At 39.4% G+C, this 16,693-nt stretch overlaps 1 protein-coding gene across 1 annotated transcript in view; it reads left to right on the top strand.

Annotated features, from left to right (window-relative positions):
• The window catches only part of htt (huntingtin), a 65,251-nt gene that overhangs the window by 30,698 nt on the left and 17,860 nt on the right, over window positions 1-16,693 (top strand). The window contains exons 38-49 of the mRNA XM_080163843.1: window positions 262-374; window positions 688-817; window positions 1,662-1,765; window positions 2,733-2,928; window positions 3,220-3,400; window positions 4,092-4,281; window positions 4,649-4,764; window positions 5,149-5,244; window positions 8,226-8,332; window positions 8,526-8,719; window positions 8,997-9,128; window positions 9,518-9,711. Coding sequence (XP_080019969.1) covers window positions 262-374; window positions 688-817; window positions 1,662-1,765; window positions 2,733-2,928; window positions 3,220-3,400; window positions 4,092-4,281; window positions 4,649-4,764; window positions 5,149-5,244; window positions 8,226-8,332; window positions 8,526-8,719; window positions 8,997-9,128; window positions 9,518-9,711 — 1,753 coding nt within the window. The remainder of the gene's footprint in view (window positions 1-261; window positions 375-687; window positions 818-1,661; window positions 1,766-2,732; window positions 2,929-3,219; window positions 3,401-4,091; window positions 4,282-4,648; window positions 4,765-5,148; window positions 5,245-8,225; window positions 8,333-8,525; window positions 8,720-8,996; window positions 9,129-9,517; window positions 9,712-16,693) is intronic.

The following is a 16,693-nucleotide window of genomic DNA, read 5'->3' as shown; positions in this document are numbered from 1 at the left end:
ATTTTCAAAAAAATCCACAAAAATGATCAGCTGTGATTTAATGAAAGTTATGTGCTGAACCGTCATACACGCCCGGTCATAGAAATATAGGTCTTGTCATACGTAACTCAAAAAAAACCTGTTTCCTATCCAGGACACCAGTGATTGGTATTATGAATAAATTCTCATATTGATTAATCATTAATGACCGACAGACAGAGCTAAAGCTATATCCTAGTGAAAAATAGCACTTCTAACAATAATACTAATAAATATGTTTAGAGTTGCTTCAATGTCACGTCTGGGCAGCTGTGAGTTGTCTGAGCCAGCGGTCAACCTAAATCTGGAGATAGTAAGGCGAACCAGCCTGGCTCTCGTGGCTAATTACCTCATAGGAATTTAACAATTTTAACACAAGAGAAAAATTGTGCATCTTTAGAACTTCAGGATAATCACATGGAACTATTATTAAACTATAATATATTAGCTTTTAATATTATTATACCTTAAATTGCAGGGTTTTTTTAACTGTTAAGATGTCACTTACCCCTTACGCAATTGGGTTCTTTATTTTAGAGAATCTTTGCATTGCTATGGTATCCTATTTTTTTAATGTCTAAATTTTAGTTTTAAGATGGTTGTGGGGTATTTTTAAACGCCAGGCGCGCAGCTGCTATTTGTATAATAATTGTTAAACCTGATGTATAGAGAACACCCATGATGGGGAGTTACTGGCCTGGTTCTTGTCCTCCCAGATCAGGGAGCTCATCCTGCACCACGAGGAACCACAGATCAACGAGCTTATCAATGTTATCCACAGACAACCTGCTTCTTCCAGGTAAGAATATGCTTTTAATTTAATTGTTTTAGTAAAATGTAAAGGTATTAATTTTTTTATCAAGAAAGTGGGACCCCCTCTCAGGGGGTAGAAATATGAGAAAAGCAGCTGTGAAAATACGTTACTTCGTTTGCTTTCCATTATCTCTAAGTTTTATACAAGCATTTCTTAATCTTTGGCTTAAAAGCTTTTGGGATTTACACTTTGATTGGTTTGTACAAACTATTTCTTTTTAAACTTTTCCACCAAAAACATTAACTTCAAATTTGATAATTGTGTTTATCCTAATATGAATTGTACATAAATTTTAGGGTTGGGCCGGATATCCGGTGTGGCCGGATATCCGGCCGGATATCCGGCCATTTTCAATATCCGGCCGGATACCGGATATTGAAACTATCCGGCCGGATATCCAGCTCTATAATTTTTTATACTTTACACCAAAAATCTCTGCTTTTTAAAATTTTAAATGGCTATAATTTTCTTATTATTGAAGCTAGAAGAACATTTTTTCTGAACAAGTTTAACTTTATGTAAATTTATATAAGATTTCTGAAAAAATTTTTTTTTGCTACTTTAGTATCTGGTAATTTGGCCGGTTATCCGGCCGGATATCCGGTAATTTGGCCGGATAACCGGATATTTGCCGGATATCCGGCGTTAGCCGGATATCCGGCCGGTTATCGGATATCCGGCGTTTGAAATCAGCCGGTTATCCGGTATCCGGTATCCGGCCAAAAAAGTATCCGGCCCAACCCTAATAAATTTATCGCCCATTGTCTTATCCTTAAAGATCCCTGTGATATTTACATTATAGCTTTTTTTATAATTTACAAATATTTAGACTATTTGTGCAATCAATAGCAGTACGATGGGAGCTGCTGAAAACCTCCATGTATATTAAACCTGCACTGGAATGCCTTGTCAATACTCATAAACTAATCACAGGTACAAAAATTAATTTTAAAACATTTAGAACTCAGAATTCAACTACTTGGATAATATGGTAAAAAATTAGGGTTGGAACTTTCGAGTAATCTTCAAAGCATTAGCGTTTAAAAGTTACTCTTAATATTTTCATTATATTTTTAGAGTAACCTCAATTTTTAAGTGCTATGCTTTTCGAAAATCGATCAGTTGATACACTGTTTTAAAGTAATAACATAAAGTTAAACTTCTTATCAGGGAGTAAGGGAGGGGACAATGGATCGAATATTCAATCTTTAGGAGTCTCAGACTTTGGGGACTGGCTTAAAGGGAATGTGCAAGAATTTAGCAGTTTCTGACTGAGTTTGGGGACTTGCGCAAGAAATGCCGTTACTCGCTATGTTAGTTTTGAATATATATAGTTTTGCAGACGGAGAGTAGTTCAAATATAAATACACGGCTCCCCTCCCATACTATATTTCACTCCCTTCATCCCCACCTCCTTTTTAAAAGTAGACGAGAAAGGGAAATGGAGAAGGGAGGTGGGGGAAATAAACAGGATAAAAAGGGGCAGGAAGGCGTGCGGGTCATATACTTGCCCATCCAGCTACACGCCTGCCTGCCCCTTTTTCCGTGTTCACATCACTTGCCCCCAAATCTCTTTTCTCTTTCCCTGTCATCTGAAGAGATCCAGGGAGATATTTCTAGTAATTAATTACAGAATGGTTATGTCAGTCTGTAATACTGGTAATCTTATTTTCAAATGATTGATTTTTTTTTCTTGGAACTTTTTTCTTAGTTTATGGTTTTCTAGATTGATTCAACAATCACTTTACAATTTCCACCATATTTTCGGGATTATTCTGGTTTTCATGGCCTTTCTTCAAAAACTCTTAAATTGAATTAATTGCCCATTGTCCCCTCCCTTACTCCCTGACTTCTTATAGAATGTTCAATTTCATATAATTAAAACAAAAAAAATTTCCAGGTGATTTGATAATGTTACTGGTGACAAAATTCCTAACCCACCCAATGTTGGCAATAACCAAAGAGGCCAGCAAGGAGTTGTGCAACAGGATCGAGTCTCTGCTGCAAGAGAGTGAACCTTTCATACATGAACAGATACCTTCCTCTGACGTAGCTCAGATTATGGAGATTTTATCAAAGAAAAAATTTATCATCAGGTTAGTTTCTATATTAATATATCCTTTGATATTTGATTCAAAAAGGAATATACGCATTTCGATTTGAAAAAAGTTTTTTAAGGTTGAAAAATAAGGCTGGGGTTCGTGTTTCTGTGTGTTTTATTGACGGCTGAAAAATGTATACAATATAATATATACATTATACAAGTTCCATGTGACGTCCTACAATAAGAAAAAATAGAATACATATTTGCATCATTCGAGTATTACTTACAGTTTTGATTATATGGTAGCTTTAATACAAAAAAATTATATAAAATACTTGTTAAGGTTTCCCCGCTTACTTGCTTTGTTGAACCAGCTGACAGTGTCTTTCTACGAGTTATCCCCTATTGATTTTGGAGAGAGTAGAAAGTTTCATGCTGGCAGTATCAGTGCTGTGGAACTGGACAATACCTGGTTCCTACACCAAGTTAAGAAGTACTGCTGTGCCCCTAATGCAGCTCCAAAGGTCATACATCTTTTTTTAAAGCGAAGCATTGCTTTTTTTTTTGTTAATTTGCATTGTGATTCCTGTAGTAGTTAGGTACGACTTAGAAAACGTAGCAACTTTACAATCATTATCAGAATGTCCCTACGTCCATTTTAAACATGTTGATTTTTAATTTAAAGCAAAGCAACTCTATAATCAAGTCCTAAAATATAAGTATGTCCATAAAAATTATTCTGTATCAAGAATTTTTTCAACAAATTTACTCTCAATTTTGCTTTGTCTCTTATTCATTTATATTCAGTTCTGACACTATACAAGTGTTAATCTCCGTTTGTCCAACCGTTTCTGAGCTTCGCTTTTATGGATGTTGTCATCCTTGTTAAAAGAAAAATCGACATTTTTTAAACCAAAGGTTAGAGGATATTTAAATGCTAAGTCAGGGAAGTTTCTAAAAAATGAAAGTCAACACTAAGCTTCCTTAGTGTAAATGATGATATAAAAAAAAATGCATGACTATCAAATACTATTTGAAAGTCAAGAATACATGCATTTGTTTACTAGAAACCTAATTTAGGACATAGACTTTCATTATATTGTCTAATATTGAAAATTTGATTTAACTTTTTTTATTTACCTACATGTTTTCAGGTTTATTAAAGTTCACATTCGTCTTATTTCTGTTGAAAATGTTTTATTCAATGCATTTTAGGAATGCGCGAAACTGTTATCCAATCTTGGGTTTGGCGACATAATGGTAGTCCTAACAGCCAAAGATTTCAACCTTAAGATATTAGAAGAATGTTTGTCACAAGGCATCATGTTGCCAGATGGAAGGGCGCCAAGTATTGATAGCCTGGACAGGTTGCCTGGTCTTTTAAGTGATCCAGATAGATCTCCAGGTAAATATGTTGTCAGATTGAAGGGCACCAAGTATTGATAGCCTGGACAGGTTGCCTGGTCTTCTAAGTGATCCAGGTAGGCCTCCAGGTAAATATGTTGCCAGATTAAAGGGCACAAAGTATTGATAGTCTGGACAGGTTGCCTGGTCCTGTAAGTGATCCTGATAGTAAGGTCTCCAGGTCAATATGTTTTCAGATGGTAGGGAACCAAGTATTAATAGCCTGGACTGGTTGCCTGGTTTTCTAAGTAATCCTGATAGGTCTCCATGTAAATATGTAGCCAGATAGAAGAGTGCCAATTATTAATAGCCTGGACAGGTTTGTTTATATATGTCTATAAGGCTTTTATTCATAAATAAAAATTTAGGTTTAAGAGATGTTTGTCAACCTCTGAAAGAAGGTCCACCCCTTTACAGATGTGGCAGCCAGGTTTTACTGCAACACATCAGAAACCTTGTGGAACTTTTGCCACGGCCACCTCAGGTAAAAAAAATGAAGGACAAAAAATTCCTCAGAAGTTATTGATAGAAATAAGCTTATAAATGAGGCAGTCAGTTAGAATAAGATTGATCAAAGAAGTAAAGAGAAGTTGAAGTGTGTTGATAGATTTAGAAATTTTGAAATTTAGAAAGATGGGGGAGGGGCGTAAAAAAAGAATGAATTAAACCATTCATTTATTGAACTGATAAATTTATATAATCAGGTGTATTTTTCTCAAAACTATTGGGACCCCACCACTCAGCAAGCCAAGTACACACATAAACTGAATGAATTTATATCATTAGGAGTATTGTTCTTAAAACTATTGGGACCCCACCCCTTAGCAAGCCAAGGTCACAAGTAAACTAAATAATTTTTTGTAATTAGGTGTACTGTTCTCAAAACTATTGGGACCCCACCCCTCAGCAAGCCAAGTACACCCACAAACTGAATGAATTCTTTTCAAGAGCAGAGAGCAGGAACGGAATAATCCCTTATTTTGAATTTGAACCTTTTAAAGTTGTTCCTTCCATGTAGAAATAAAAGGAGGATGTGCATAAGGAACATTTGGGCTGGGGGTGTGGAGGGGGTTTACTCGAGAACCCTTAGAGCTAGAGGGAGCTAATTTGGATTTAAGCTTCTATGGGGCCAAAGTTACTTTTAAAATTATCGTCGACCCCCCACCCCCCCCCCCAAAAAAAAAAATTTTTTGGGGGGGGGGTAAAATTTTTTTTATTGCATTTCTCGCCGAATTAGGCAATTTGAGGCATGTTATTTTTTTCATAAATTTTTCGCCTTACAAGCAACCCTGCGGGGGGACTTAGTCATTTTTTTCAAATTCTCGTTTATGAAGGTATATCTTAAATACAGTATGCTACTCTCTTAGTTTTAAAGATAATTGGATGAAATCTTTTTGATTGTGTCACTAATTACCCAAAGTTTTGGTATCTTAAAAAAAAAACGGCGGCGGGACCGCCGCTCCCGCCGTCCGCCACCAAAAAATTTTTTTTTATTGCATTTCTTGCCGAATTGGGCAATTTGGAATCATTTGAGACCATGTTATTTTTTTCAAAACGGAAAACGGCGGCGGACGGCGGGAGCGGCGGTCCCGCCGCCGTTTTTTTTAAAGATACCAAAACTTGGGGTAATTAGTGACACAATCAAAAAGATTTCATCCAATTATCTTTAAAACTAAGAGAGTAGCATACTGTATTTAAGATATACCTTCATAAACGAGAATTTGAAAAAAATGACCAAGTCCCCCCGCAGGGTTGCTTGTAAGGCGAAAAATTTTTGAAAAAAATAACATGGTCTCGGCGAGAAATGCAATAAAAAATTTTTTTACCCCCCCCCCAAAAAAAAAATTTTGGGGGGGGGTGGGGTAGATATACCACACTTTTCTGGGATCTTGCTGCGTCAAGTATCAACTGTTGGGAATATCAAAGGATGACTCCATGCAAAATTTGAGCCGGATCCGGCCAAAACCGGCCGTGAATTTTATAAAAAACCGGTTTTTTCCGGTTTTTAGGGGGTATCTGTAAATCGATTCAGCTGGAGCAAAACCGGTTGGAGGTACAAAAAATTTTACTTCACATGAAATTTAGCCAATGCAATTGCCTACAAAAATGTACTTCATCATCAACTTGATTGGACAACTCTTTCCCCTCCTAAATGTCCATTAAAACCTCGGAAACGGCAAAAATCGCCAAAAATCACGCCTTTGGCGGCGAATAATGGCTAAACGGTCAGTCGGAGGCGAATGAAACATAAATAAAGAAATGTCCGCCTCAAAAAGTTGTTCAATATCAAAGAGATGCTTGAAGTCTCTAAAACGACTCCTTCCCCTCCTTTAAGGGGAAAAACTGAAAAAACGTCATTTTCAAAAGTATGCCCACTTCGTGGGTGTGGGGGGCACTGAACCCGTCACCCCTGGGTCACCAAATATAAAGTCTAGGCGGCTCACATTGCTGAAATTTCACCAAGTGAAAGTCTTGTGTCATTATCTCTTATGAGAAAAAAGTTATTAATGAATTAAAATTTCAAATTGTGATTTTTTGATGGATTTCTTTGATGAAATGACAGGCCGGTCAATTTTTAGGCCATTTTTTGCGGTTTTTGGGCTGTCACGCCCAAACGGTTTGAGATAATCTCACGGGACCTTTTGCCCAACCTAAGTCTGGTTATTTGTGAGGTCTAGGAAAAAAATCAGACTTACGCAAAAGATTATAATTATAATCTTTACACAGAAAAATGGCACGAGGTGAGGGTTTGAGGGGGCAAAATGAGCCGACCAGCGATTTTTGACGGCGCGCTGCGACGTCGTGCTTCATCCAATCCGGGATTTTTTTTTCTTAGACCTCACAAATAACCAGACTTAGGTCGGGCAAAAGGTCCCGTGAGATTATCTCAAACCGTTTGGGCGTGACAGCCCAAAAACCGCAAAAAATGGCCTAAAAATTGACCGGCCTGTCATTTCATCAAAGAAATCCATCAAAAAATCACAATTTGAAATTTTAATTCATTAATAACTTTTTTCTCATAAGAGATAATGACAGAAGACTTTCACTTGGTGAAAATTCAGCAATGTGAGCCGCCTAGCCTTTATATTTGGTGACCCAGGGGTGACGGGTTCAGTGCCCCCCACACCCACGAAGTGGGCATACTTTTGAAAATGACGTTTTTTCAGTTTTTCCCCTTAAAGAAGGGGAAGGAGTCGTTTTAGAGACTTCAAGCATCTCTTTGATATTGAACAACTTTTTGAGGCGGACATTTCTTTATTTATGTTTCATTCGCCTCCGACTGACCGTTTAGCCATTATTCGCCGCCAAAGGCGTGATTTTTGGCGATTTTTGCCGTTTCCGAGGTTTTAATGGACATTTAGGAGGGGAAAGAGTTGTCCAATCAAGTTGATGATGAAGTACATTTTTGTAGGCAATTGCATTGGCTAAATTTCATGTGAAGTAAAATTTTTTGTACCTCCAACCGGTTTTGCTCCAGCTGAATCGATTTACTGATACCCCCTAAAAACCGGAAAAAACCGGTTTTTTATAAAATTCACGGCCGGTTTTGGCCGGATCCGGCTCAAATTTTGCATGGAGTCATCCTTTGATATTCCCAACAGTTGATACTTGACGCAGCAAGATCCCAGAAAAGTGTGGTATATCTAGGGTGGGGGGTCGACGATAATTTTAAAAGTAACTTTGGCCCCATAGAAGCTTAAATCCAAAATTAGCTCCCTCTAGCTCTAAGGGTTCTCGAGTAAACCCCCCCCCCCCTGCCCAAATGGTCCTTATGTACATCCTCCTTTATTGTAAATCAATGGAGTTAACCTTTTCTGTATTCTTTTTATAACAATTTTCTCAATACCTTTAAACATTTTTTTCTCTTTTATATGCAGTTTAATTTTTTTTATTCAAAATATCTTATGAGACCAGTTTCTAAATAAGGGATATTGTGACAGGAACCTGGCGGTTACCCTATTTCCTGCATATTCACGCCTACTGTTGACCTATCCTCAGCTACCTGGCCGACGGCCAACCCTACCTCCACATTCCTTGCTGGAAATGGCCAGGTAAAACTCATGGATGGCTATTACATCTGAAGAAAATTATTTTGCCTTTATCATGTTGTAATTGTTATCAACAAAGGAAAATTTTGATGGTTGCTTAAAATTTATTTTAAGACTTGCAGAAAAGAAGATTGCAAAAATATATTTTAAAGGTTGGCAAATATTGTTATTAGAAAAAACTATAAATGTTTATTAGATTTGGTCTGTTGGCCCTAGAGCTTGTAAAATGGTTGAACTATGGCCGCCACGAGGAAGTGAAGGGTAAGGAGAGGATTGTTGAGAGTTGTGTGCAGGCAGCCGCCCTCACCCTGCTGAACCCACACCTCTCCTCCGCTCTGTCACTACCCTCACACAATGCTTTGGTTAGCTCAGCTGCTATTGCTATCACAGGAATGTCTATTTTTGAAAATATTTAGAAAAATAAAATTAAAATGATTTAGATAGGTAATTATGATTCAAAAGTCTTGACAATAAAATGACTGCAAAAAAGTAACTAGATTACTTTTGACCTGGTGCTAACTTTTAAATTAGCCTAGCCTTAATGTTAAAGTACATCATGTGCAAAGAGAGACTCTGCAGAGATGTTATGATAAAAAAAAGTGTCAGACGTACGTACAAATCACCATAATTATAAAATAAATATTAACCTAAAATATGACTCAAACAGATCACATCCATGCAATTCTACCTGGAGGCCATCTGCCAGAACTATCGTACAGCAACCTGAATGATAAACTATTGGAGAAGAGTCCTACGCCTACTCTGGTGGCTGGAACTTGTCTGGCTAAACTTCTTATAGGTACAAAATAAGGATTTTTTTTTTTACAAAACTTAGTTTACTACATTAAGATATTATAATTTTAAATTTTAAAAATTTGATTTTGAATAGAAAAACTGAAAATTGAGATATTTTTGTGGCGTAATGTTGGCGTAGAACTTGTTTTGTGCTCTATCTAAAGGCAACTGTGTAAGGAGAAGCGGGAGGAAGAGGATTGTAGGGAAACTTTAACCTAGAATTGTTTGAATCCTGGTCCCTTGTAAAATCGAAATTTGACATTCAAGTCTTTCAAATATTTTAATGACTGAAATTACCAGTAAAATTGTTCAATACATTCTTATGATTTTGTTATCCTATTCAGTTATTTTAAATTTATCACGAATGAAACAAATAATTTTTTTTTTCCGCAGCGTTTGAGGATCCCAAATTTCGTGGTGGTCTTCCAGAAAATGTGCTGTCCACAGTCATTGGCCTTTCCAGGCTGCACCAGTTTTCTAGTCTGTGCCGGGTCCCGCCCATAGCCTTCAAGCTTGGCTGGAACCCGGAGATTAAGATGGAATCGCAGGTTCTGGAGCTTCCCAGTGTTCCTGTTCATTTACTTCAGGTTGGTTCATTAAATAGTCAATCCTTACCCTCCCCTCTAAATAAAGTAGGTTAGCGTATTCATCCCCTAGGGGCTGTCTCAACCATGACACTTTGGTTGAGTGTGACTTCCGAATTAGCGGGAAGTTCTCGAGATCTTGTTGACTTACAGACAAACCCCCAATACCAGGAACCATCAAGTTTCAACAGCAGGTTTGATTATAGATTTATTGAGGCAACTATTTCAAAGTCCTGAAATTACAAAATCAATTAATTCATAATTCCAGTTTTTTTATAACCACGTAATCTTAATTGCTTTTTAAAATCATTTTTCTCTACGGTTAAGAATCTTTGGAAACTTTGGCTTTAAAGGAAAATTATTTGGTTTAATAAATCATTGTTAAATGCAAAATAAAGGCACATAAAAAAATTACTAAAGCATAATAATTAATCATAATAAAGTTTCATGCTTAGCTGGCTAAAGCCTTTTAAACTAAATATAATCGTCCTATACACCATTCCATTTAAATAAAATTAACAAATTCTACCTGAAGTTCTTATGGTTTCAAATCCCTGGTATACTAGGGTCGTTCACGCACTATGAGACCAATGATAGGCCCAATTTTGTTCTCCGAAATCTTCACACACTCATATCTCATTCAAAAGTAACGAATGTGGGCGCATCAAAATATAAACAATCCATGCCGCGTCTATTACTGAAGGAAAGTCAAACAAGACGACATTTGCGCTTAATTTGGGATAATGATAAGGAATTAATTTCGATCTTGATAAACACAAAGCTTCCTCGAAAAGAGGTTAAGACACACCCCCCGTTTAAAAGTCAAATTAACTTCCTTAACGAGATTCAAGGTTTTTTTGCGCTGAGCACTAGCAACATTTCTCACTAAACTCAACTCACCATAATCACATGAGAATGGCCACATCCCGAAAAACATGACAATTTTTTGCTCCTAACTAAATGAAACCCCGTGAAATGCATACACAATATTATACTCCTCACTAGGACTCATAATACCTCACATTTTAGGATAGAAGGATGGGGATTGGTTTGTACCATACAATATTCCAGGCACATGACACTCACAAGATCACATACACAAATCCTAAAATGGATAATCCTATTAATCATGATGTTGTAAATATAACAACTTATACTAATTAATAATCATTTCATAATCAATAGGTAATAAATCATTATTAATAAATCAATAAGTACCTACGAAATCAGGTTGAAATGTAAACAAATAAGGGTAATATAAAACGAAATAAATCTTAGACAAGAAAATTAAGATTTATAGGTACTTAAAACTAAATTTGTTAAGCATCAAAAAGAGTAGTAAGAAAAATATTTCAAAATCCCTGGGCAGAAAGTTTTCAAACTTAATGAATAAGAACTGTAACTATCTTAATCAACAATAAAACTTTTCAATACTTAAATAATAGCAAAATAATAATAATATCTTCGTTAGAATTTTCATCGAAATTATGAAAAAAATACCAATTTTTCTTTGTAAAAAAATATGAGACTTTAAATATGAATTTTCAATCATTCCTTGGTCTGAATAAAAATGTTTTACTTGATTGAAATTCATATGTAATTTAAAAAAATCTGCTAAAAAAATACTTGATTTTTTTCTTAGAATAAATATCGAATCACGCAACCTCGACGCATTTATTCTTTTTGGTAAACTTTTCAGGTAAGTTTTATAATGAATTTTACTTTTGAAAAGAAATTAAACTCAATAAAATTAAATTTGAGCATATGAAATAGAATAAAAATTAATCGCATTTCGGTTGATTCTTATTTTAGGCATAAAAATAGGCATATGAAAATGTGGCTTTTTTTTACTAAAAAAAATCTCAGTTTCCATAAAATAAGAATCAATTATTAATCATAATTTTTAATAACTGCCTGACTGATACAGCATGTTCTTCCAGGGGAGATTTATCTGTCAGCCTGAACAAGACTCTTGCAGTCTTTCTCCCATCCTCAATCCTCGTCACACGGCCCATCCACAAACATCTCATCAGCGGATTGGTACTCGTAACCAGCACTATATCTCCGTCAGCTAGCGGCTCCGCCATCTCATCTTTCCACTTGGACATCCTTAATATCTTCGGCAAAATCTCCTGGCGGTAGGAAGTCCAAAACTGGGCAGACAAATCTTCTAATAACTTCAACCTGGAGGAAATTTGGTCCTCCGGTTTCATCACCCCATTGCACAACGGCTGGCGGTCTACATTTCCCAGCAGCTGGCCAGGGGTAATCAGCCGCCAATTCTCCACGTCGTTCGCAGCTTCTATCGTCAATGGTCTGCTATTCATTAACTTGCTAACCTCTGCCAACAGCACCAGGAGCTCATTAAAATTAACAGAACTATTCACCAACTTCTTGGACAGCAATCTCTTGGTTAATCCCACCATTTTCTCAGCTTGCCCAATAAAATGGTGGGCTCGGGCCGGAATCTGGGACCAAGAAAACTCTACCTGGCTGCCCAACTTCTGCTCTAAAACCTTGCGAGCAGCGGATAATTGTGTGCCCATGTCGCTTACTATAACCTTCGGCAGACAATGAACAGCCTCCAACTTGCGCAGGGACAACAGGATACTGCTGGTATCATACTTCTCCAAGGCATCCAGCCATAGCGCCCCTGAGAACCTGCAGACTACCACGAACACCCACACCTTCTTCGTTGCTGTCTGACTCCTCGTTTTGGCGGTAGCTCTCCTCGTAACCAGCGGACCCATAAGGTCAACTTGCACAGCTTCAAATGGCCTGCTCGGAACCAACTTGTCAGGTAAAACATCCTTCATGGTAGTACGACATTCCTTGGCCCTCTCAACACTGCAGGGCCAACACTTCTTCACCTCCATGATGGACAACCTCCTTGCCTTCACAATCCAGCACCAACGGCGGCTCTCAGCTAAAGTTCCACAGACACCAGAATGAAGCTCAACATGCGCTTCTCTCATAATGACAGAAGCTAACCAATTACCAGGCTCCAAAATTACTAAACCTGGCATGTCTTCAAATAGCATTTTACGGCCACCAGTAATGGCGTCAATGACGGGCTCGCCACGACCAACCATTTTTAGAATTCGCATCTCCCTGGTCACATAATTACCTCCGGGACCAACAACAGGCCAGGTCAATGATACTTCATGCACTAATGGATTCAATGACGAATAATTGCCTTTAGCGTCATTTATCCACTCATCCTGTTGGCTACATGACACAATGAAAAGTTCCGCCGCCGCCATAAAATTGTACAAAGACGGCTTGTACACAGAATCTGCGGCTGCTACATGACTACCAGCGGCTGTAGTCTTGCCTTCTTGTCTGCTCTTTAGCTTCTTCAACCAGGTGTTCGATACTTGCAGGACAGCTGCCATAATACGTTTGGCCTGTCCAAATGATCTCCTGTGCTTAAACCTAAAGACATCTTCAGCGGCTTCTCCGGCAACTTTCATTGAACATAACTTAACCATTTTGGTATTCAACTCCTCCGGTGGTAAATCCTGCTTGACTTGCTTGGCAGTTTTCACCGGCCACGCACTTTCATCCTGGCGCAACCATTCTGGGCCCAATCTGTACCTGGAACCTGGTCCTAAATCTGATACCTTGCAGGTGCTTCTGGTGCCCAAATCTGCAACATTGTGTGTCCCAGGGACCCACCTCCAGTCATCCTTGTTGGTTGCAGATTGGATTTCTCCAATGCGATGAGAATTAAATGTGTTCAACATAGCACTGTTGGAAACTATTTGTGATAAAACACACGATGAATCAGTAAAGTACCTCACTCTGATAACATCAAAGGGCAGGGCGTCTCTGATGGACTTTGACAACCTGGTGGACATCTGGCAACCCATCAATTCAAGGCGTGGAATTGATTCAGTCTTGACCGGCGCAACTCTTGACTTGGTGGCTAGCAGGAACGTTCCAAACCCTTGCCTAGTTGGCCACCTCAAATATGCCATACATGCATAGGCCTCTGATGACCCATCCGAAAACATCATCAAGGATGGAAGGCCAGTTGGTTCCTTCGGGACCACACAACGGTCAAACTCCAATTTAGCGACCTCAGCTCTGTCCTCCAGCGACTTAACAAGTTCATCCCGTAGACTTTTTGGAATGAAATCTTGCCAGCCCAAATTCAGCAAACATGTTTTCCGCAGGACAAGTTTAATTCTCAACAGGATAGGGCTGCAAAGCCCGAGCGGGTCGAAGGTCTGGGCGGCGAACCTGTGGACCATCTTCTTTGTCAGATTCTCGTCCAAGGCGTCCTGGAGGTTGTACAAATCAGCATCCTCTTTCACCTTCTTTCCCTTGACTTTACCATCTTGGTTGACTCTCGTGGCGATGGATAACACATCAGTGGCTGGCTTCCATATCAGCCCAAGAACCTTGGTTGGCTGGCAATCATCACCAGAATAAATGACTTGTTTGAAGGAAAAACTACCTTTGCTGATAATTCTGTCGGCTTCATTCATCATCTCCTTGGCTTCTGGCACAGATCCTGCTCCCGAAATAACATCATCTATGAAGCTGTGCTTCTCAAGCTTGACTGCAACTGGAATCTGAGGTAACTTGAAATTTTCCTCGGGGTAGGTAGGTATTTCTGGCTCCTTCCATAATTCAGGTTTTGCTACAATATCACTACCATTTATCTGTCCCTCTCCATACATCTCCTTGACCTCTGCTTCACTCTTTCCGCCGAACAGGCGGGACGTCAACTTCAGGGCTGTAACTGCCAGATTTCCCACAGCCAACTCGCCAAAATTCACCACTTTAGTCAGGTAAATTTCAAGAGGACCGTCTGGCGTGGGGGAAAATAAAACTCTCTTCATCTGGCTGTCGAACTCTGTGGCCAGGATGGAGTTATAAAACTTGGAAATGTCCGCGGTTAAACCAACCTTATAACCGCGGAAAAGCAACAAATGATAAAAAATCTTCTGCATTGGCGGCGGACCTCCCAGCATTATGTGATTAAAACTGGTACCCTTGAACGTCAGAGAACTATTTGCACACAATCTCATGGGTGTGGAACTTGAATCCTCCTTGAAAGCAACCACTATTGATGAACAAGACTTAGGCCCTTCATACTTCAATTCTTCAGGCGTTGCTTTTTGAAACACGCCTCTGGATATGGCGTCATTGAATACCTGCACATACATATCATAGGTACCTTCCTTGACCATCCTTGCACGATCCTTTTCAGCAATTTTGCGGGCTAAACTCTCATTGTAGGGCAAAGTGTGAGGATCTTCAATGTAAGCATATTGACCTGTCCACTTGTTGGATTGCAAGTCTAGTGTTAAACCTGCCTCAATTATTCTCTGCCTCTCACGCTGGTCCCAGGTAGTGCCGTCGGCCATAGCCTTGCACTCTTGACAGGCAGTACATCCTGGACAAAGTGCCTGCGGCTGTACGCCAAACGATTCAGACGTAAAAAAGTCTGGCAAGGTGCCTCCACTGACACTGACAGCCTTATATGCCGACTTTTGGTCTCCAGCTCCACCGTCAGCACTTGTACAGATAAAACCACTACCAAAAATGGTTCGCCACAACATAGACTGGCCCACTTTCTGGTAGGTTGATGGAAACACGTCAGGATGTGTATTTCCAATGATGATATCTAAGCCTCCACTAATATATGTAAATCTTTCTGGCGGCATCTTAAATATTTCGGTGGCGGTTTCGGGGTGGACCGAGCGCATCTCGTTGGCCCCGCCGAGGGTAGGCATGACAGCTGCCTCAAACTCCCTCAAATTACCGTCCCTATCCTTCAGATAAAACACAACATTGCGGCAGGAAGTCTCACTGCCGTCAGCTACAGAAATAGTTGTATATCTGCCGGTAGATTTCAGCTTCAACTTGTTGGATAACTTCTCAGACACAAGTGGCAAATTTGCACCAGAGTCAAACATGACAGTGGCGTGGCAGGTGCCGCCGCCAGGTGCTACAACAGGAACTAACTGAAGTAAGAAGGTACAGGGGCTGGGTGCAGAACTTGACTTGTAGACTGTATTCACACCAGCACTAGCCTCATGGATCAACTGGCTATGATATCTGTTGCAATTATTGGTGCCACAAACACCAAGCTTATCCGATTTATTACACTTGTCAGCAGCATGGCCATCACACAGGCAGAGTTCACACAACTTTTTCTGCTGAACAACTTTCTTTCGGTCAACCACATCCATCTTCTTAAACGTGAGGCAACGGAAAATCGGGTGTTTCTCCTTGCAGCTTTCAACAGGACATGTACTGTTCCACTTGGAAGCCTTGTCCTTTCCAGCCTTTCCATTCTTATTGTCGCTGCGGCCAGATACTTGCGCGGCGGCAGCTCTGTCACGATTTCTCTTGCCGGCGCTAGTGTCATAGGACATATCACCGGCCAACATTGCTCCCCTGGTCCTCTCCAGCAGTTCTACAATCTTCTGGATGTTTGGTTGGTTCATGCTACCTAGCTCCATCATAATTTTCTCTCTCAGGCCATCTGGGCACTTGTCTTTGAAAATATGAATAAGAGTTAGGTGGTGGTAATCCTTAGCTGCCGAACCAACGATGGCTTCTACTTCCTGCATCGTGCTCTTGAAGGTAGCAATTGCACTAACCACATCCACAGGTTTATCCACAGGTTTCATCTTGTTCAGCTTAGTTAAAATCTTCATGAACCGGCGAGTGTTTGATAAAAACATCTGATCGAGAAACAACCATTGTTCATTATGATCTCTAATCGCTGACACTTGCTTGCGTAGCTCCGGGTTGGTTATCACCTTCTCCATACACAACATCAGACTTAACCTCTGGTCAGAAAATCCGTAACCAGCGCATAGATCTTTAAAGACCTGTTTAAAGTTGGAGTAATCCGTGTCAGTACCGTCGAAGGACGGCAACAAACTGTTGTCCCAGCGCCCATACTGCGGGTTGGAACTCCGAATATCCACGGCAGACATACTTCTGGAGAGTATGGCAGGTG

This window comes from Acartia tonsa, chromosome 6 (genome assembly GCF_053477335.1).
Source record: "Acartia tonsa isolate MP-2025a chromosome 6, ASM5347733v1, whole genome shotgun sequence".
In the NCBI taxonomy this organism is placed as follows: domain Eukaryota; kingdom Metazoa; phylum Arthropoda; class Copepoda; order Calanoida; family Acartiidae; genus Acartia; species Acartia tonsa.
The sequence above is the reverse complement of the archived record's forward strand: the minus strand, read 5'-3'. Positions and strand labels throughout refer to the sequence as shown.